Here is a 21,901-nt window from a genome sequence, read left to right as displayed (position 1 = left end):
GCCATGATCGGGAGCTGTACGGGCTATTGTGAATAGCCCGTACAGCACCCTTTCGGTTCTACTGAACCGAAGGGGTCCTGGGGCCGAAGCTAGCCGAAGGATCGGCCGAAGCTACGGCCAGATCCTTCGGCAGCTTCGTGAATAGACCCCTTATTCTCACTTTCTGTCCCTGAGACAACAAGAAGTGAGAGGAAATCTACTCCTAGGAACCTAGGAAGGAAAATTCACTCCTGTAAGAGTCGTCATGGTAAAAAGATGTCTCCACTGAAGCGTTATCACCAATCCTTGTTTCCATGACAACCCAACATTTTCAAAATGCAATTGTCACAGGGACAGAAAGTGAGGTGAAATCTTCTGAACAGGGGCACACATGGCAATACAAATGTTACAGGGGGTTAACCCTTCCCTATGCTATCCTAAAACTAAAAAAGTTTTTTTGGGCTGGAGTTACACTTAAGTTGAATTTGTATGCAAGTTGGAACAGGTACATTTTTTAAGTGTAACTCTAGCCCAAAAGAACAAACCTACAGTCCCTATCTTGTACGTAACCAGGGGACTGCCTGTAATATAAAACAAAAAAACATAGAAAGTAAGACATTCAATCAAACAGGCATTTTTCTTCTATCCGGGCCTTTCTTCACTTGAAGTATACAGCTTTTCCTTTTGTATGATATAGAAGGATTTCATTTTTCTTAGAGAAATGTAAAGTACTAACCTTTGCAGCTTGAACATAACTGTTGCCTAATCCAGATGTGCAGCTGTGATATTTCACCAGGGGGTTGAGAGATTCTGGTTTTTGATTAAATAACCACAACTGAAAAAAAACCATAAATAATGTTGACTTATTTATTTCATACAGTTATATAGCGCTAACACTTCAACAGGGAACATAACACAATTCACATCAATGCTTGCTAAAAAGGAATTTGCAGTATAATATATCTACCACAATCAAGTACGTGCAAGTGCACATACCCACAAAAAAGCCCAGCTCCAACCCAACCATAGGGACTCATATGTCCCCACACTTCGTATCAGGAAAGGAAGTGATGGGAAATCTCTCCAGCGCAGAGTGACTATCACCTTTTTTCAGGACAAGAAGTAAAATGACCTCTTCTTAACAGGGTCAAGGACAGCAATACAATTTTAGCAAAAGTATTCAAGTTTATCCAAAACTGAAAATAAAAGTTTTGGCTGGAGTAACCCAATAACTGCAGACGCTGCAACTACTATGGTGGGGCAGTAAGAAACTGTACACAAGCTCATGTCCACAATAGCAGATGAGTTTACACTTTTTTCAGCATGTTCACAGTCATTTAAAAACATTTTTTTTTAGAAGTGATCCCTATGTTTCAAGCGACTTATCTGAATTTCGTGGGAGTCCAGGACATCTAAAAATTTACGCTCAGGATGGATAATGATGGAAAAACAAGGAATTTCCATTCCCCAATCCTTTGCAAAGTTTGAACCAAGAATTGCTCATTTCTGGCCTTTTCCAAGTTCAGAGCTCTCAGATTCTGGCAGCTGAGGCTGGGTAAAGAGCAGAACATTGATTCTCTGCCCCCGATTTGCTTGCACTTAGTTTAAGGAAGGTATTAGGGGTCTGTAAGTAAACTTAAAAATGTATTTAGAAAAATAATATATACTGAAAAAGAAAAAGCATTGGGAGGGCATGTACTGTACGTGCACATGCACTAGCCAGAGTGAAAGCCAAATTTTATAATATAAAAAAAAGACATTGAATAATGAAATGAATATTTAGATCATGCCATTGCTAACTAAGGCTTGTATCCCCCTAGTGGGGAAAATAGATGAGCACGTGTCCAGACTCCAGACCAGTGTATTATTGTATAGTGTGGCACAGATATATCCAATTCTGCATACCTGGCTTTATATTATAAAGTTCTTATACTATAAAGCCAGGTATGCAGAATTGGATATAGCTGTGCCACACTATTCAGTGTTCTGGTCTCATCTATTTTCCCCACTATGGGGATACAAGCCTTAGTTAGCAATGGCATGATAAATATTAATTTCATGTTCTTCATAATATTAAGAAACTGACCTAAAATCATGATTTTGTATTGCTTTAGAAAAAATGTGACCTGTGCCTTTAAGAAAAAGTATCGGTAATTGGTATCGGTGAGTACTCGAAAAAAAGTATCGGTACTCGTACTCGGTCTTAAAAAAGTGGTATCGGTGCATGCCTAATGACAGGCAATATATGTACACTAGGGATGCACCGATATATCGGCTGCCGAAACATATTGGCTGAATATGGCACTATTGGCTAAATGCCGACAGTGCCAATTTTCTGTCGATACAGCGGTGCATCCTATTCTCTCCTCCCCGCTGGGCGCTGCTCTGTGTCCCAGCAGGGAGGAGAGAAACTGTCACAGGCGGCCAAGCACTGCGGGAGGAGAGCGTCTCTCCTCCTTGCACTGCTCAGCTCCTGTCACAGATCGGCAGAGCGGTGTGGGGGCGAAGACAGGCTGAGCTCTCCTCCCGCACCACTCGCTCAGCCTCCTGTGACAGTTGTCAGGAAGGAGAGCGGTACAAACACTCAGTGATCAGCGATCTCTGAGTGTTAGTAGATAATTGAGGACATACCGGTAGTATGTTTACTATATCCTCAATTATGAATGAATGGGAAGTGATCCTCATCACCTACTGTTCATTCATGATTGTGGTTATAGTAAACATACTTTATCCACATGTTATGAATTAACTCAGTATAGAGGCTTCCTGTTCATTTATAACTGGGGCTGCAGAAAAAGAGATTGAGGACTCTGTGTTCTCAATCTCTTTTTCTATTTTAAAAGGGAAATATCAGGGGTCTGTTTAGACCCCCAATATTTCTCCGAAGCACCTAAAAGTAAAGTTAAAAAATACAAATATTTAATAAAAATAAAATTTTTAAAATTTTTAAGTTTATAAAAAAATAAATAAAAATAAAATATTTTTAAAAATTTGAAAAAGTTTAAAAAAAAACTTTTTCGGTATCAGCCGACATTTTTTCAGCTTTCCGTTTTAAAATTTTCATTTCGGTGCACCTCTAATATATACCTATACAAACATATCTGCACATTTAGGGGATTCTGTTATTTTGTTACCTTTAGAGAAGCCTAAAGAACAATATTTCTGGGTCCCTGTATTTGCTTACCAGAGCCTCTGCTGCATTATATGGTGAAATAGTGAAAGAATTTGTAAACACTCGGATCTGTACAAATAAAAGATAAAGTTCCTATTAGTTGACATAATGCTTCCAGTTTTATAAATGTAATTCCTACACAGGATGTTTGTTATAATAGAAACAGATCCTAAATGTGTACTGACTATGATGGGTTTTGATACTATGGCAAGTACTCAACTACAATGCACAGTTTTGAAGCTAATAGTTGTATATAAAGCAGAAACATTCCTCAGCACTTGGCCCAATACCCAGACAAAACTAAAACATTTTGAACAGGTAAATAAACAGGAGTTTCAGTATGCATACAGTTACAAATACACGACAAAGCCACACCATCAAGGCAATAGTTTTTGGAAAGAGTGGTTCCTATTCTAACACATAGCAGCTTTCCACAAATATTGCTATGATAGGTAATATATCTGTAAATACCCTGCAAAAAGCAGGTCTTATAGAGTCCCTGTTGGTGTGGATTAGAAAAAGTAATAAAAGTAAAAATCTAAATTAGAGAGGCACAAAGAGAAGGGTTTTCTGGCTAATAAAGGTAACATAACTCGCCACGTGGCATCTACTTTTAAGCCGGACTTTTGAAAATGGCTGACTCATATTTGATTCACAAATAAAAATACCCACATCGCTTCCGGCGCCTGATGAGGTAGAGGCATCCGCGAGCTCTCCGTCCCGCTGATCAGCTAATCGCCGCCCGTAACATACCCTTCACAGGTCTGGACAGGATCGTTAGGCTCTCCCTTCGTAGCCGCCCGCAAAGGACCGCTTTGTATCCCACCCGCAAACCGCGAGAAGATCGCTAGACGCGACGGCAGCAGGGGATGAAGCAGCTCCCAAGATGGCGCCGGCTGCAGACGCGATGCATACTGAGGACACTGACACTGAAGGTGAGATGGTATCCAATACCAACGGCTACACTATTGATTACCAGAAACTGGCTTCTGAAGTGGCTTCCCACATCAAAACGGACATTTCACAGATTGTGGCAGATGCCATTAAACTACACCTGGGTAGCATTACTACTACTTTGGAATCTCACCAAACACGTCTCTCCACAGCAGAGCAACGCATAGATACCATAGAAAGAGACCAAGCAGACAGCAATGCAGGCCTCAAAACGGCATCACGCCAGCTCATAACAATGGCTAAAAAATTAGATGATCTTGAGAATAGATCCCGCAGAAATAACTTGCGGGTGATTGGATTACCCGAATCAGTAAAACCAGGAGATCTCTCCCTTTTCTGCGGTGAGGAAATACCGCGATCACTAGGCCTATCTAGACCCTGTGCAGTGGAAAGAGCACACAGGCTGGGGGCACCTAGAGATGACAACAGACCCAGGCCTGTCATCGTCAGGTACTTGAATTTTTCCAAAGATACCTAATGGCTGGGGGACATAAAATTCTCATATTTGCAGATTACTCTGCTGAATTGACCAAATGCAGAAAAATACTCACATCATAACTATTAAATCATATTAGAGTATTTAGATCGAGGACATTTTAACTGTCCTTGTGGGGAAGAGAAAATTACATTTTGCTCCACAAAACAAAACTGGTGGATTGTTTTGCCTTTCTCTGTACCAAAGCTAATGAAGGTGTGAAAGCTTTAAAGTGTATCTAAACCCAAGATCAAATATTTAATATATTGCAGCTTATCTGTCTTTAGACATGGTAGCAGTATTAGTTTCAGGCATTGTTTTTTCTTTATGTTTACCTGTTGATCCTGCAAATAACACCCTTCTTGTCTTAAAGTGACAACGCTCCCTTACTGTACTATATTTATGGAGAAGCACCATTGTCACCCTAGGACCCGAAGTGGGCTCTCCTCTTCTCCATAACATAGGGGGATGGTGTTCTCGAAAGCACTGGGAAAAGATGATAGGTTTGATTGAGATAACAGTGCAGAATGGGCAGGAACCTGTAGGATTAATAGGTATTTTTTGCACTTATCAACCAGGTATAACAAAATGCTTTCAATTGTATATTTAGGAGACCAAAATCGTGCAAATAAAATAAGTTTATTGTCAAGGACTAAATACACTTTAACTCGATAGGCAGGTCTTTCTCTAAACTAGTAACTATACAATAATAATAATAATAATAACAACTATATACAAACAGAGCTGTCATGACTGTCTTTGCTACTTTTGTGATGCTGAACCTTTAAGGACAGATGGGATAAACTCCGGGTGGGTTTGCTTTCAATCTGGTTATTTCTCTTTATTACGATGTGTGTGCTTCTGTCAGACTCTGGTTTCTTTTATGTTGTTTTTAATGGATTAGAGGGCTAGGTAATTTCTGTGTGATCTTGCCTGCTTTTTGGATAATGAAAAAACAGGATGATGACAATGTCCAGTAAGCAAGAATGTTTTATGGGGAGCTACTAAGCTAACATTGAAGATGATGGTGTCAGCTACCCAGCTACACAAAGGGCAGGCATGCATTAATGACAGTTGCAGAACACAATTACAGATATTTTGGCAGGTACAACAATTTGCATATATATACTTTAACCCTTTTATTCCCTAATGCCCAGACCAAATTTAGCAGCCTCAGTATGAACCAGTTAATGTGACTATAACTTTATGACTAATTTGCCCACCTAAATAATTTTGACATCAATAAGACAGGGCAAAATGACAATGTCTCTACAAAGGCCCTCCCTATACTGGCTTTACCAGTGCACTGAAATAACAATTGTCCCAACCAGGGGGAGAAATTACGTCACACCCCTGGTCATGTAAAAGTGCTTGGCTTAGTGACTGGCTGTTAGTCCTGAGCAGTGTCACAGTAGAGGAAGTCCCATGTTCCTCCATAACTGGAAGTGCTGGGTATTATCACTGGCTGTGGAGGAAGATGATTTGTTGAGCTATTGATTCTTTTGTTTAAGAAATATTATGGCACAGAGTTTAATATTTGTTGATCAATAATGCAGTCAGCTTGGCCAGCTCTCCATGCCTTGTTATGTTCACATTATTTTTTACTTTCAAGGAATAGTTTTGAAATGTGTAATTGTTGTAAGCTTTTTTTTTTATAATTAAGTATTATTTTCTGGAATGATGTTCAGGACTTTTTTTTTATGAATTTTGCAATTAATCGGGGTCTATTTGTATAAAAGTCATGTAAAAGTTACCCTTTTAAATCGTTAATGTTGTCCAAATATCGAGGCACTTGGGAATGCAAGCTTGCAAAATCAAATTGTTTACTCCAAAGGATTTTAGCTTTGCAACTATTAAATAAATAGGGTCTTAATTCGCTCAAATAATCCATTTGGAAATACATCAAAATATGCTACTGAAATATAGAAAATCGACTTTTTCTGTTATCGCACCAAAAATGCACAGAATAAATATATCACACAGACATTTAAAATCTATCCGTGTGGCACAATGATCATGTTATTGTATAAGAAACTTAAAAATGTATTTTGCTTAGTGGGATGTTACAATAAAAGGTATGGATGTGAAGAGCAACTATTAATCATAATATGCAACTTTGAAAATGTTGAGTTGCAATTGTAACATGTAGCATACAATTTAATACTGGACGTACACTGTGTAAACAGGAAGGCAATTCCTTCTAATATACAGAGATATATATGCTCATCATTGGCTTATGAGAATATAAATTATATTAGAAACAACATATTCCTTCAACAAACTGGTACAGTAAACTAAGGTGCTATGTAGTTGCGATGTGCTAACCACTCCTAAAAGAAACGCTGTCTTGGCCACATCTGAACCATGGATCTTATACATCCCACGGTCGTCTAGTAAGCATCCCTAATGTAAACCAGTATACAGCACTGAACCTTTAATACGTATATGTTTCCATATATGGAGCAAATACAAGCTTGCATATAGGGGGGGTTTCTGAGTTTCTAACTGTTTTACCATAAGACTCGCTTAAACCAGCTCAGTCTATTCATTTAGGTAAATGGGACTGTATTGTTAATTTGTTTGTAAGGTACAAATTAAAATGTACAGTATATGAATTTTAAGTTTATTTTACTCACCAGCCACATAATTGGCATGATTAAAGTCCAGAAGAATGAAGGCAAGATCCCGTATGTAAGATTTGTCATAACAAGTCCAGGACACACCACACTAGAATAAATGCCCTTTAAAGAAGAAGATTATTATACAACATATGTGAAAGAAAAAAAAAAAAGACTTAAATAAAGAGTCAAAAAACCCTTTCGCTGCCAAGCCCTCTGGAACATTTTGCACCTCAGCTAGCCACGCCATTTTTGCAATTTTTCCCATTGAGTTGATTTTCAACTGCCGCGTTGATAGCGTTTGTAAAAGACCCCGCAAACCATATATTTTCTGAAAGCGCAGGCCCGGTAGAATAAATAATAAGATGGTGCTACTAAATTTGTAGGCCCTGTGATAATTGCACAAATGTTTCTCAAATTAATATTAAACAAATAAAAATACACAATTCAATTGATAAAGCACTAAAATCAGTATCAGTGCACAAAAAAAAATATTTTCTGACTAAATCTAAACGATAAAACTGTATTGAGTTAATAAATAACAAATATTTGCAAATTTGAAATTGCTCCTTTTTGCGAAAAGGTAAAAAAATACGCAAAACTGTAAATAAGCAACTTATGTTAAAAATCGTTTTTGCGCTGTGTTGGTGTTTGTGTTGTGATAAAATGATACAGGCGTATATTTAATTGCAACGCAAGGTATCACAACGTATGGCAATGTGTCAGAAAGCTTTGCCATGCGCTGCCACAGTTAAATGAATGCTTTTTTGAAAATATTTTTTTTTTTTAAATCATGCACTGCGATGCATTCTAACAACGCACTGCAGCGTTGTGCATGGCGTACACCACAAGACGGTGCACGTGTATGTTATGTGTGTGGGGGGAGTTGTGCGTTTATTTTAATTCGTTACTTTTTTTTTTAAACATTTTTTATTAATTATGTTGTTTTTTTTAAATTAAAATTTTGTAATAATTTTTTCTTTTTCTCAATAACTTCTCAATAACTGCGTATTTTCATTCACAAGTTTTTTTACTCACGTGCAATACTTATAATAATGCCACCGGTCTGTACAAAATTTTATTTGGAAGATCTGGTGCATGATATTCATGCCAGAGTATTTCCCTTTAACAAAAACCGTCATTAAACAGTAAAGATGGCAAACCTGCAGTAACCTGTGATCCCTAATGAATGACGCAAATTATTTCAAACATATAGGATGATTCTGGCCTTGTATTGCTTCTATTTTGTTTATTTGGGGTTTTAAAACAGCATGGCCTAAAATGTAAAGGTTACAGAGTCCTGAATGATACTTAAATCATTGAGTATATTTGACCCAAATCATTCTAATCTGCTTCTACAGTTCAGTTTCATACCCCACATCCTTTAAAGCGTTAACTCTTTGTACATATAGTGATAAACTTAGCAAAGCTACATGCATATATATACTTTTCTACCTTATTACCCTGTAGAAGATGCTTGAAGAAGACTTAATTTAATTAAACCCACCTCTCTGTTGTAGTTCTTATTTAAAGCAACACTCAACAAATCAGTAGCATATTTTGAAGAGCTGTAGGATTCTTGTCCCTGGCTGTGCTGATAGTCATTGAGGCTGAAGGCAGATTTTCTTGCATTACTAGATGAAGTCCAAATAACCTGGGAAGGATGGTCTGTGTGACACAGCAGAGACTCAACTTCTTTAATCTAAAAACACAAAATCAATTATTGCAATATAAACCATGAAGGCCCTAACCAACCTGGGGTACACATGTGTAACTCTGATACACATGTGTTGCAGTGGACCACAAAGCACAGTAATGCACTACTGTATGTTGTGGTGCGCAACATCAGAAATAATTCTACATGACCGTTCTTTGTCTGTTCTAGTATGTTAACACAATGCACCAAAACATATATATGTAAATGGGCCATACATTTTTTAAAGCGGACCTTTACCCCCTTATACAAAAAATCACATCAGTATGCACCTCTGCATGCTGATTTAAAATCATCTTACATTCATTAGTCAAACAAACATGCTTTTTTAATTTACTAAATCACAGAGCTCATCTACTTCATGGTCCACTTTGGCACAAATGATGTAATGTGCCAAAGCCTTGCATCCTGGGAAGGTTACATCAGCAGAGCATTGCTGGGAAATCTCATCTTTAATCTCACAAGAACTCAGGGAAAGGTATTTTCCTCCCCTGAGATGATATGCATGCAATACAAAGCTGGCAATTATCTAGAAGTATGTGTTTGTAGATTGTCATTTACTAAACATTTCTAAAGGTGTGTTTGTTATTTTAAAGATAAGGGTAAAGTTCCTCTTTAATAGATTTAGGGTTATTCACAAAAGGGTGAAGCGTTTGGAGAAGTGAACAATCTAGGACAACATAGCTGAACGGGAAAGTGAGCTAATTTGGAGAATCTTTCCAAATCAGGTATTTTGGCCTAGATTGTTCACTTCTCCTGCCTTCTCCAAACCCTTCACCCTTTGGTGAATAACCCTGTTAATGTTTAGAACATGAACAGGGCAACATTATAAAGCTTTGTTGTTTTCTTGGGCCAAGCGATAAACAATTCATAACATAATATTTGGAAGAAGAGCATATATCATATACAAAATATATATCAATAAACTATTTTAGCAGGCACATCAGGGGGAGAATTTATTAACATGTTTGCAAGTTTTTTTGTCGCAAAAAAGAAAATATCATGCTAACTAACCGCAAACCACAGGTACTCTTTATTGAACCTGTCACCTCCAACACAGGAGTTCTAGCTGCCACTGTTGCTAGAACTCCTGTGACAGGAACGAGCAGCGGCCGCCGAGGACAGAGGCTGAGGGTGATGACAGAGCCTGTCACTACTCCACGTCCCACGCTCTGTCCCTGCCCCCAGCGCTCCATGCTCTGTCCCCGCCCTCAGCGCTCCATGCTCTGTCCCTGCCCCCAGGCGATCCACGCTCCGTCCACACTCCCCGCTCTCGGCGCTCATTTAAGAAAAGAAAACCAGCCCTCCTACTTGTCCGTAGCAAATAAAAAAAGCACTTGCCCGGCGCCCAGAACTACATGTCCCGGGCGTCGGGCGATACGAATTCCACACCCCTGAAGCCTCAGGCCCCGAGGCCCCAGGGGTACTTCCGCCCCTGGAAAGGGAGCTGCACTAGGCTAATACATATGTTGCTATATGCACTAGAAATCAGGGATGTGACAGTTTAAAAGTCACTGATGATGCGACCAAATTAAAAAAATCCCCCCAGTGTTTTCTTTGCAAATTAATGTTACTTCTTTAAAAGAGATGTAAAAATATGCTTGTCTGGTAGACCAGTATCTACAAAGCAATACATAACAAGTACAGAAAAAGAACTGTAAAGTGGCTGATTAAATGTTTTTTAATTGACAGAAAACATTATGTTACCAGTATAAAGTGCCCAAACACATTGGTCTCAAAAACGTCCCGTAAACCATCCTCTGTCACTCTGTCCTCCTGGGTTAGGAGGCCTTCTCCTGTTGTAAACATGCTGATGACATTTCTGCAGTGAAAAAAAACAGTTCAAAAATATAGCGTTAAAAGGTCACAGAAAATCTCCTGATGGAAACCAAATGAAAAGCAAAAATGACAAGTACAGGTGGCTAAAATACAATTTTGTATAATTAGCTGAAAAGATTATTTAATTACCTTACCCTAGGTCCATGGAGCAGGTGCCATAGGCCTGCTCCACCAAGTTCTGAACATACCTATTGACATGGTAAGGTGGACCAAATATTATCTACAAAGGACGGGGCTATTTGTATTTTTGGGGACATCTGGTGCAAGCAAGCAAAAGGTGTCTCTTCTATAGAACTGGCCCTAGAAGGTCATGTCATAGGTTTACTTTGATAAAGAGCCTAATATAATGAAATATTTGAATAAAAAACAAGAAAAGAAGGACTAAGCATCTATACATACTTTTTGTTACATACTAAAGTATTATTTCAACAGCATAAATTAGAGGTACAGCTTGAGCCAACAGCAAAATATTCAGGTATATCACATAGTCATCATGAAAAGCATATAGGTGTACATTATAATGCTGGGCAGCAAGAGAAAGGTTCAAGAATCAGAGATGCCCCTTCGTACAGTGGGAAACAGGTTCAGGGAGCACAGAAAGGAGAGTAATTTGAAAGATTGTTGGTATCATGCATGAGGTGACCAAGGGGAATATATGACAGATATAAAACCTTTCCAGTCCCAAGCTTGTCTAGTTTCAAGTGGGCAGTGTAAGTTTATGTGAAAAAATAAAGGATTTGAGCACATCGGAATTTTTGAGAGTACAATAAGCTTTGCAATCCCATACACCTATATACTGGGTCTTAGAATAGGACACATTCAAAAGCATTTGTCAATACAAAAACAAGATCACAAGAGCTGGCACTTCAGAATGTTGGCATGGTCAACATTTGTTTTTGTGTTTAGTCCCAAGAGGTGTGTGGGGAGAGGGTAGGGTCTGTGTTACTCATGGAGGGGTTTTGGGAGAATGTGCTGTGGACAGACGAAACAAAATGACAGCTTTTTGGTAAAGCCCACCATTGTACTGTTTTCAGAAAAAGAAATGAGGCCTTTAAAGAAAAAAATACAGTCCCTACAGTCAAACATGGTGGAGGTTCACTGATGCTTTGCTGCTTCAGGCACTGGATGTCTTGACTGTGTGCATGGCATTATGAAATCTGAAGACTACCAGAGAATTCTGGGGTGCAATGTAGGGCCCAGTGTCAGAAAGTTGGGTCTCCGTCAGAGGTCATGGGTCTTACAGCATAACAATGACCCAAAGCACACGTCAAAAAGCACCCAGAAATGGTTTCAGACAAAGTGCTGGAGAGTACTGGACTGGCCAGCAATGAGTCCAGATCTAAATCCCATAGAGCACTTGTGGAGAGATCTCAAAACAGCAGTTGGGAAAAGGAACCCTTCCAATCTGAGAGACCTGGAACAGTTGGCGAAAGAAGAGTGGTCCAAAATTCCTGTAGAGAGGTGTGAGAAACTAATTGATGGTTACAGGAAGTGATTAATTTTGGTTATTGTTTTCCAAGGGCTGTGCTACCAAATATTAATTGAGGGTGGCAATAACTTTATCCAGTCCATTTTTGGAGTTTTGCATGGAATGTGTCAGATTTGGCTTTTTTTCTCCACTTTTTTTGTCATACCAATACAAACAAAAGAAATACATCACTGAATTACAGGTGTAATCCCTAGTTGATGGGTTTAGGGTACCCCAAAGATCTACCCAATGAAAGTGGGGGAGACATTTTCGAACTTTGTTCAAGTGAGAGAGGAGAATTGTAAATTTGTGTTGAGGCTGAACAGAGGTCCACAGGATTACAGTGAAATAAGAAGGGAAAAGAGGGGAGAAAGAGAGGGAAAGGAGAGGGTAAATACAGTGACAAAGGGAAATTCCTTCAGGATATCTGTCTGCTATGACCCAGTCCAAATAAGGTCCAAAGAGTGTGTAATACAAAACAACAGTATTATGAGGCAGGCCAGAGAGACATGGGCTAAGGAAAACTATTGAATTAAGATAATAAACAGCTGTAACCAACAATAAAAAGGAGAATCCCCCAAGTAAGGCTCATGTCAAGGGTTTGGACATTATAATGCAGGGGGCAGATAAAGGCGATCTAGCCCCTATAGTTAAGGGCATGCATCTAGACCCTATAGTTAGTATGAAAGGGAAAAAGAACCATGTAGCAGAAGAAAGGTACTTCTATCTGAATATTTTAGGATGTGCAGTCTGAAGAAGGGGAAGAAACCCTCTGGTAAAGAGACGTTGGGGTAGTAGTAATCCAGTGGTCAGCAAGTAGCTGACCACTAGTTTGTGAAGTGCTTTGGCGAAAGGTGGCTACGTGACCCCGACTTTTATATTTTACCAAAAAATTGGGGTGAAAAAAAATGTTTCATAACATTTTATAGGGAAACATGTTTTTTTTCAAAATTTAGGGTACTTTTTTTGTTATATAGTAAAAAATAAAAACCCCAGTGGTGAATAAAAGCCACCAAAAGAAAGCTCTATCTGTCCCCAAAAAATGGTATGAAAATCGTTTCAGTAAAGCGTTGCATGACAGAATAAACATCAGTCGAAGTACCGCAGCGCTGAATACTGAAAAATGGCCTGGCCAGGAAGGGGGTGAAACACTATGGCCTTCAAGTGGTTAAAAGAATGAATGGAGGTTCTACCATTCTGTCAGACAGAGAAGTGGAAAGGCTTACCCCATCTGTAGGGGATGTTTTTATCTCACAGCCCCCTGAGGGAGCGCAGGGCCCCTGGAAAAGATTGGGTAATACAGTGATAATTGCAACATGAAATACTACTTTGCCCCTTTCCCGAGCTTTTCTCAAGATCTAATTTTTGACCTTAAAAGATATACTCCACAGGAGGATATCATGAGGAGTCAGCACTGCAAGGTCCAGAGGTTCTGTTGTTACCTGAATTACTATTTCAAGTTATGATCTGCTATATAAGCATTCACACTTACAGGTATGAGATTCTAAGGATTCATTCATGAGATTTTTGAGCTCAACACAATAACAGAATTTATTGGTATATAGTATGCAGACTTGAATACAATGAACCAACAATCTATTTAACTACAACATACAAAGAAAAGATTTAAACATGCCAAATACCCAGACATTGGTATCTAACAGATAAACAGACATACAGTTAAGTGGGGGAAAGATTATATGTATAGTTACCCATTAATCCTCACATGAGGGCCCCATCCTGGTAAAAAAGAGCTAGCTTCTTTCCTTCAATCTTTAATATACCCCTGGTGTCCATAGGGATGCATGGCAAGTCTCCCATTGGTTGACTCCCAAGGCCTAATGGAGATTGGAGGGTTTCCAAGACCCTCTTTACAACTCCACACCCCTCTCTATGCAATTATTCGGACATGCCTGGGCTGGACAATGACCCTATTTGCAATTCATTGGGCCTGGCACTCCCCTCCACCGTGATAAGCATAACAAAGACTTTATTCCCCTACAAGCTACCCCCACCTCAGGTGAAATATTTAAAACAAGAAATAAAACTATATACATATGTCTTATGAAGATTTGACATAAACTCATAAACACTGTGGAATCTGCCCAGTTCAGAAGGGTTCCCGACCGGTTTCCCAGAGGGAAGTTAAAGATGGCCTAAACTGTGTACTCTAAATCCTTTTGGCCTGTAGCCTCTGGTATGCCCCGCAATCTGACATTACTGACATGATCCTCAATGTACTGTAATCTAAGTGCATCCATATTGTCTGAATATTTTGGTGTTGGGTCGAGACCACCTCTTGCAACTGCACGATAGCACTAGTATTAGAGGTAGGTGGGGTCTCAGCAGTATCCTGACGTTGATCAAAGCTTTGGAAGTCATTAAAAAGGTCAGACATTTTCTATGTTGAATTTTGATGGAAAAAAAATTCCAGCACAAGGGGCGAAGGGGGTTCTTCACAGTAAGATCAGTTAGGGTCTGGAACTCACTGCCACAGGCGGTGATTTCAGCAAATAATGTGGAATTGTTCAAGAAACTTTTGGACGATTTCTTAAGGGACCGTAATATACAGGGGTACGGGTACTCGTAGAATGAGATCCTAATAGGTTGGACTTGATGGACTAATGTCTTTATTCAACCTCAAATACTATGTAACTATGTATGCATATTCTCCAGAAACAACATGACAACACGTCTTCAATGTCATGCTTAGTGGGGAGTAATAGAAAATACTTTCTGAACGCCCCGTGAAAGTCATGTATGTCCAGGTTGTCGTTTGATGACAAAGAGTCATGGTTCCCTAGAGATGCCTTGTGTTCTGCAGGCTGAGCAGTAAGGGAAAAGGAGGAGGATTCTGCAGCCTCCAATCCTGACGTTCTCCTGGAACTATAGCCTGGTGTTGCAGTGCAAACAACAACAAAAAAGTGTCTATCGCCTCCCTTTGATCCCAAAAAGCAGTTGATCAGGACCTCTGGCTCATGGTGAGGCAAAATAGCACAAATGTAGGCGCTCGGATTTGTTTAAAGCCTGGCGGTGCAGGAGCTTCTAAGAGACACGTCTGCATGAATCCATCAACAGGCTCCTCTCCCCCAAACAAAAGCTTTAGGGCTAGTCCACACCAGAACTGCATGTGTCTGCACACCTGCGGTGCGATGCGTTTTGCTGCGATTTTAGCGCAATTGATACGTTTTTGTTTTTGTTTTTTTGCTTAAAATGGGAATTCAGGTGCATTCTGAAGCTTTTGACTGCGTTCCGTCGCGATCTGATGCAGCTAAAATAGGACAAGCAGTTTTTTTTTCTGGCATCGGAACAGACTGTAATGGTGTGAACAGGGCACAAGAAATCCCATAGAAAAGCATTGTAATGCATTTTTGATACAGCTCAAAAACGGAACGGACTGCATCTGGTGTGAACTAGCCCTTACAGCTAAACTTTCATGCTTCACACAGTAAAACTTTGTTAAATTATATAAGGCATATACACAAAGGTGTTTGTTAAATGCAGTTTTTACATATTTTTTTCTAGTTGATGACTACACATATATTTTGTAGCATTGTATTTACTAGTATTTACATGAATTCAAGGCAGCAAAACTGAAAGCCAACTCAAAAAGCAGGGAAATGCATCAGGGTCCACGGTATGAAACACAGAATATTAAAGCGTTAGTACAGATAAACAGTGAAACTAGCGCCATTAGAAAATAAGTTTATTTGCATTAAATTCATGTAAAATTGTGTAATATTAAGGAAGTGGCCATTTGTATATGACCTGAGATTTGGACATAAGAATTCTCTTACTTACCTAGAGAAGAGACCTTTGATGAAAGCTTTTAAACATATCCGTGGATTAGGCATTATTCCAGCATTGAGATACAAGTAGTCTATGCGTTGATATCTGCCAAAAAATACAAACACAACTCTGTAAACTCACAATGAAGTATATAAGCAATGAATTAAATGAAATACATTTTGTAGAGATCACTCATTTGTACATAGGAAGGTATTCTAGTGTAAGGCTACATTCACACTAGGTAAGAATGTGCATTTTGGGATTCCTGCGGCACTTTGTGTGTATCACAGCCAAGAGGTGGACTCCATCTAGTTCCTGTACAGGTGTGTGGATGGTTTGCTAGGCAACACGTTTTGGAGTTGGATCCCCCTTTATCAAGGCTATCCTAACATAGGGAAGGAGCTACATACACTATATTGCCAAAAGTAATAGGACGCCTGCCTTTACACCTGAACTTTAATGGCATCCCAGTCTTAGTTCGTAGGGTTCAATATTGAGTTGGCCCACCCTTTGCCTTTGCAGCTATAACAGCTTCAACTCTTCTGGGAAGGCTGTCCACAAGGTTTAGGAGTGTGTCTATGTGATTCCAGAAGCACATTTGTGAGGTCAGGTACTGATGATGGATGAGAAGGCCTGGCTCGCAGTCTCCACACTAATTCATTCCAAAGGTGTTCTATCGGGTTGAGGTTAGGACTCTGTGGAGGCCAGTCAAGTTCCTCCACCCCAAACTTGCTCATCCATGTCTTTACAGACATTGCTTTGTGCACTGGTGCGCAGTCATGTTGGAACAGGAAGGGGCCATCCCAAAACTGTTCCCACAAAGTTGGAAGCATCAAATTATCCAAAATGTCTTTGAATGCTGATGCCTTCACTAGAACTAAGGGACAAGTCGAACCCCTTAAAAACACATATATTTTGTAGCCCACACCATAATCCCCCCTTCACCAAACTTTACACTTGGCACAACGCAGTCAGGCAAGTACCGTTCTCCTCAGACACGTCCATCGGATTGCCAGGCAGAGCAGCGTGATTCGTCACTCCAGAGAACACGTCTCCACTTCTCTAGAGTCCAGTGGTGTCGTGCTTTACACCACTGCATCCAACGCTTTGCATTGCACTTGGTGATGTAAGGCTGCTCGGCCATGGAAACCCATTCCATGAAGCTCTCTACGCACTGTTGTTGTGCCAATCTGAAGGCCACACGAAGTTTGGAGGTCTGTAGCTATTGACTCTGCAGACAGTTGGCGACTTCAGCGCACAGTGTGGTTTAGCATGCGCTGACCCCGCTCTGTCATTTTACATGGCCTACCACTTCGTGGCTGAGTTGCTGTTGTTCCCAGTTGCTTCCACGTTGTTATAATATCACTAACAGGTGACTGTGAAATATTTAGTAGCAAGAAAATTTCACAGATGGACTTATTGCACAAGTGGCAACCTATCACGGTACCGCGCTTGAATTCACTGAGCTCCTGATAGCGACCCATTCTTTCACAAATGTTTGCAGAAGCGTCTGCATGCCTAGGTGCTTGATTTTATGGAGATGATTGGAACACCTGAATCCAATGATAGTGTATATGTACAGATGCTGGAGTGTATGCAAAAAGTGAGCAGAACTTTTTAACTATTGCTGAGCCAAGAATGATATAACATGTTTTTCACATGGAGACATACTGAAAATAACTACAGTGAAAATCTTACTAAAGAATTAGTATAAGAAGCTTATATATGTATGCCTCCACAGATGCAGGTGGGGGAGAGCAGCAGGGATCAGAAGGGACACAGGCCGGAGCATAAAGCGGGCTCCCAGCGGGGAGGAGAAAGGGGAAGCCCAGATGAATCAGCGGCGGCGGTATTGCGGCCTCTCCTCACTGCTCGGCACCGGCTGAAGGGGTCTGTGTCCCAGCTGTGCTCCCAACGGGGAGGAAAGAAGCAGAATCAACTAATCGATAATGAGAATTGCGATTAGTTGAGTTATTGCAGCCCTAAAGAGATTTTTATGAGTTAACAAAAAGCACAAAACCTTAAAATGACTACTTACCTTTCTCTCAGAGCTTTTGCTCCTTCTACCACAGACTTAAGATTCCCCACATCAACTTGTAGGATGCTTACATCAGCTGATGGATGGGATGACCGCAGAGCGGAACGGGCAGCCTCAGCCCTCTGCATATTTCTGCATGCCAAGCATAAGCGAACTTGATCATCTTCAGAGAGGAGCCTCTCACAAAGAGCCAAACCAATACCACTGGAAAAGAACAATGGAGCGGTTAAGAAACCCATACCCCTAAATGATTATCTCTAGGTGTATGCAAAACATGAATGAATTAGTTGTTATTCACAACTCCAATCAAATGGCTATATTGGCAGTTAAAATACGGTTTACCTCGTCAAATATTTCCAATTCTGGCCAACTACTTATAACACCCTTGTCACACTGCATAGCTAGAAAGCGGACACCAATATTTTCTATTCCAGATTTATGGTGTCTCTTACCTCTTTGGCCTTCCATTCTTAAAGCCCAACATCAGGTTTTACACCATTAAACCCTCAACCCCCTCCCCCCTTTAGGGTCATTATTTCAGTTTAAAGAAAACTTTTTTCACTCATACTCATGAAAATGCCTGATACCAAGCACCGATACTTTTAAAATACATTTGGCTGTTGTTTTAAGGTCCTATGCTTGCTGGGACATTCCCGGCAGCCTTGTGGGGACCTCGCGGCCATACTTCTCCTCCTCCTTCCCACTGCCCACACCCGCAAACGGCCCTGGTGAGACGCGCACGCACAGCCCTGGTCAGGCGTAACGCGCACAGCCCTGTTGAGCAACATAGAGTATCTTGTTTCATATTATTCTGCATTGCTGTACAATGTATTGCTGGGATTTGTAGGCCTCTCTAGCAGGTAGTATTTTGCATTGCTGCATAATGTATTGCTGAGATTTGTAGTCCCTCTACAGTTGGAGTTAGTGGCAGAACTACCAGGGTCGCAGCAGTCGTACCTGCGACCGGGCCCTTGCGCTCTACTGCTGACCTAAAATCATTACTCTGTATTGTTTAAGAAAAACTGTCACATGACACTAGAAAAAATGTATTGGTAATTGGTATCGGTGAGTACTTGAGGAAAAGTATCAGTACTCATACTCGGTCTGGAAAACAATGGTATTAATGCATCCCTAAAGTGATTTTCAGATCGGATTAACTTGGTATTCATTAAGGCCCCATTCACACTTGCTACACTGACAGGGCTATTTACAAAAGGGTGAAGAGTTTGGAGAAGGCAGAAGTGAAAAACCTGAGACAACATAGCTAATAGCATAGCAAATTGGAGAATTGTTCCAAATCAGCTATTTTGGCCTAGATGGTTCACTTCTCCTGCCTTCTCCAAACTCTTCACCCTTTAGTGAATAGCCCTGTGAGAATCAGAGGATTCTTGCAGATGGAATAACAAGTGTGTTCGAATAGCTGCAGCTGAGAAGCCTATACAAAGCAATGACAGGCTGATAGCAGCGACAGCTGTTCATGGCTGTTCAGATGTAATTGCATATCTTATGATTGTCCCAGGATGCAGATAGACTGCGTCCAGAGAAAAACATCTGTCCCTCATTAATCGCCAGCTGTGAACAGCCACAAACAGCTTTGACCCGTCAGTCTGTCATTGATTTGTAAAAGCTTCCTGGCCGCAGCTATTTGCTCCCACCTGTAATTCCAGCCACAAAAATCCACTTATTCTTGTCTCTAGAATTGACAGTGTAGCCCTAATTGCAAGTGTGAAAGGGGCCTAGAGGGTTAGTTCAGCTTTACACAAAAAATGAAATGGTGCACTAACTTACAACACCAAATTCACCCCCCCAGATCCCTGCTGCACTTAGCTGCAAGTATGACCATCGCCCACTGCCCACACCAGTCAAGTTTTGAAAGCTTAACTACACAGCCCCAGAGGCTTTACATAAACATAATGAAGGGAATTTATTAAAACTGGAGCAGACAAAATCTGGAGCACCTGTGCATGGTAACTAATCAGCCTCTCTCTTTTATTTTCAAATCCTAACTGAACAAGCAGAAGAGAGAAGCTGATTGGTTGCCATGTACCGCTGCTAGAGATTTTGTCTGCTCCAGTTTTGATAAATTCCCCCCCCCAGGGTCTGCAGCGTGCAGTGGCGATTGGACTGCGCTGACTAATGAGAATCTCTTTTGAGCCTTACAGGGGATAAGGATCGGATTTCCCAACTAGAGAAGAAGCTGATCAAGTACCATCTGTGCTTGATCAGGTTCAATGGGCTGCAAAGGTGACATTAGGGGTCTAATAGACTCTTAAGCTTTAACTTTGCTGCCAACTGCCACACACATATAAGGTATCGCCGCGTATGCCAGAGTGGGAGCAATAATTCTAGGACCAATATTCATGATTAACTCCAAATTGGTGACTTGTACAGGCTTTTAAACATCACCTATAGACCATTTGGGGTACCATAGTTTTTTGCCTTTTCACGTGGCATGTTGGGTACCTATTTACTTGGCACAAACTCCTTTTTTTTGTAGTTTACAAACAAATTGGGTATTACATTGTGTTTTTGTGCGTTTATATTAACTTTTGGATTCTATCTATAAACAGTTGGACTAATATCATGTGACATAAAAATGAGCAACTGCTACCATTTTCTTCTACTGGGTTTGTGCTTTCAGAAAATATATAATTGGGGGGTGGTGTATAAGTAATTCTCAGGGCAAAAATTTGTATTTTAACAAATGTGCAAAATCTCTGGCAGCGGAAGGGTTAAATTTGTGCTCAATGCTCCAGCCGATAAGACAAGAAAGAAGAAAAAAAAACCTTTAGAGAATGATAAAAATAGAGCAAAGTTTACCCCGAGTCAGAAATGAGCATTCACAGTAGAACATTGGGGATAATTTATCAAGACTGGAGCAGACAGAATCTGGAGCCGTGGCAACCAATCAGATTCTTTGTTTCTTGTCGTCCTAGCCTTGATTAATCCCCCTATTGTATTCCTATAACTGTATTTATTTCTAACAACAATAGCCCAATGACTCCCCCTTTCTATTGTTTTATTATTATTATTATACAATAGTCTGTGCAGTCCTTTACACAATAAAAGTCCTACTTCCAAAATGATCTCCCACATAACGAGAGAACACACTCCGCCATCCGTACCTGTTTGCTCCGGTGACTACTACAACCTTCCTCATCTCGGTGACAAGTCAGATCCGCACTGTCAAGCACAAATGAGCAACGTGAACCGACCACTACGACAAAGGGAGGAGCTAGACGGACTATGGGCGGAGTTTCAAGCACGAGAAGCCGCTTTGCCCTATCCCTCGCTGGGTCCCTACCATTCCACAAGGGACCCTCGCCCTTACTATGAATTAGATCGTGCGAGCCTCTACTTCCGGGGGGCGTGCCCAGTGCTATACGCCAGCGCGATTGTCAGGAGAGAATCGCACGATGGGCGTGGTCTAATATGGTAATGGGCGCTAGGAGGGTTCCTGTGGTGACACAGATTGTGTGTATGGAGGAGGGAGAACGGCGGATTTGTTTTCTCTAATAACACACAATGTGGATGTAGTTTGTGTCTTTCCAGATCGGTGTTGCATTATGTGTTTGTCGGTAGCTGGAATATGGGAAGCACATACTTACTTATTATATTACTCACATACTTATTATAATAAACTCTAAAATGAGTCCCTGTTCGAGGTACAGATTTCTTGGGCTTTGTTTGTGGAACTGCTCAGCTGACTTCTAAAATACTGTATATGTGAATGTACCACATCCAAAGGACACTAAGGTGCAGTCACACTGAAATGTGTGCATTAGACGTGACTCAGCGCGAATGCGTTCACTTACATTGGCATAGTATTTTACAATGCATTGCGTTATGTTGCAT

At 40.5% G+C, this 21,901-nt stretch overlaps 1 protein-coding gene across 1 annotated transcript in view; it reads right to left on the bottom strand.

Moving 5' to 3' along the window:
* HSD17B7 (hydroxysteroid 17-beta dehydrogenase 7) overlaps window positions 1–21,463 on the bottom strand; it is a 23,938-nt gene extending 2,475 nt beyond the window's left edge. Inside the window, exons 1-8 of the mRNA XM_018573281.1 lie at window positions 21,172–21,463; window positions 18,047–18,250; window positions 16,021–16,113; window positions 10,620–10,734; window positions 8,706–8,900; window positions 7,217–7,321; window positions 3,164–3,220; window positions 716–814 (exon numbers count right to left, since the gene is read on the bottom strand). Of these exons, the coding sequence (XP_018428783.1) occupies window positions 716–814; window positions 3,164–3,220; window positions 7,217–7,321; window positions 8,706–8,900; window positions 10,620–10,734; window positions 16,021–16,113; window positions 18,047–18,250; window positions 21,172–21,206 (903 nt within the window). The 5' untranslated portion in view covers window positions 21,207–21,463. The remainder of the gene's footprint in view (window positions 1–715; window positions 815–3,163; window positions 3,221–7,216; window positions 7,322–8,705; window positions 8,901–10,619; window positions 10,735–16,020; window positions 16,114–18,046; window positions 18,251–21,171) is intronic.
* Between the last annotated feature and the right edge of the window lie 438 nt (window positions 21,464–21,901).

The sequence above is a fragment of the Nanorana parkeri genome, unplaced genomic scaffold, assembly GCF_000935625.1.
Source record: "Nanorana parkeri isolate BGI_ZX_2015 unplaced genomic scaffold, ASM93562v1 scaffold2313, whole genome shotgun sequence".
Classification (NCBI taxonomy): domain Eukaryota; kingdom Metazoa; phylum Chordata; class Amphibia; order Anura; family Dicroglossidae; genus Nanorana; species Nanorana parkeri.
This window is presented reverse-complemented; position numbering and strand designations above follow the sequence as displayed.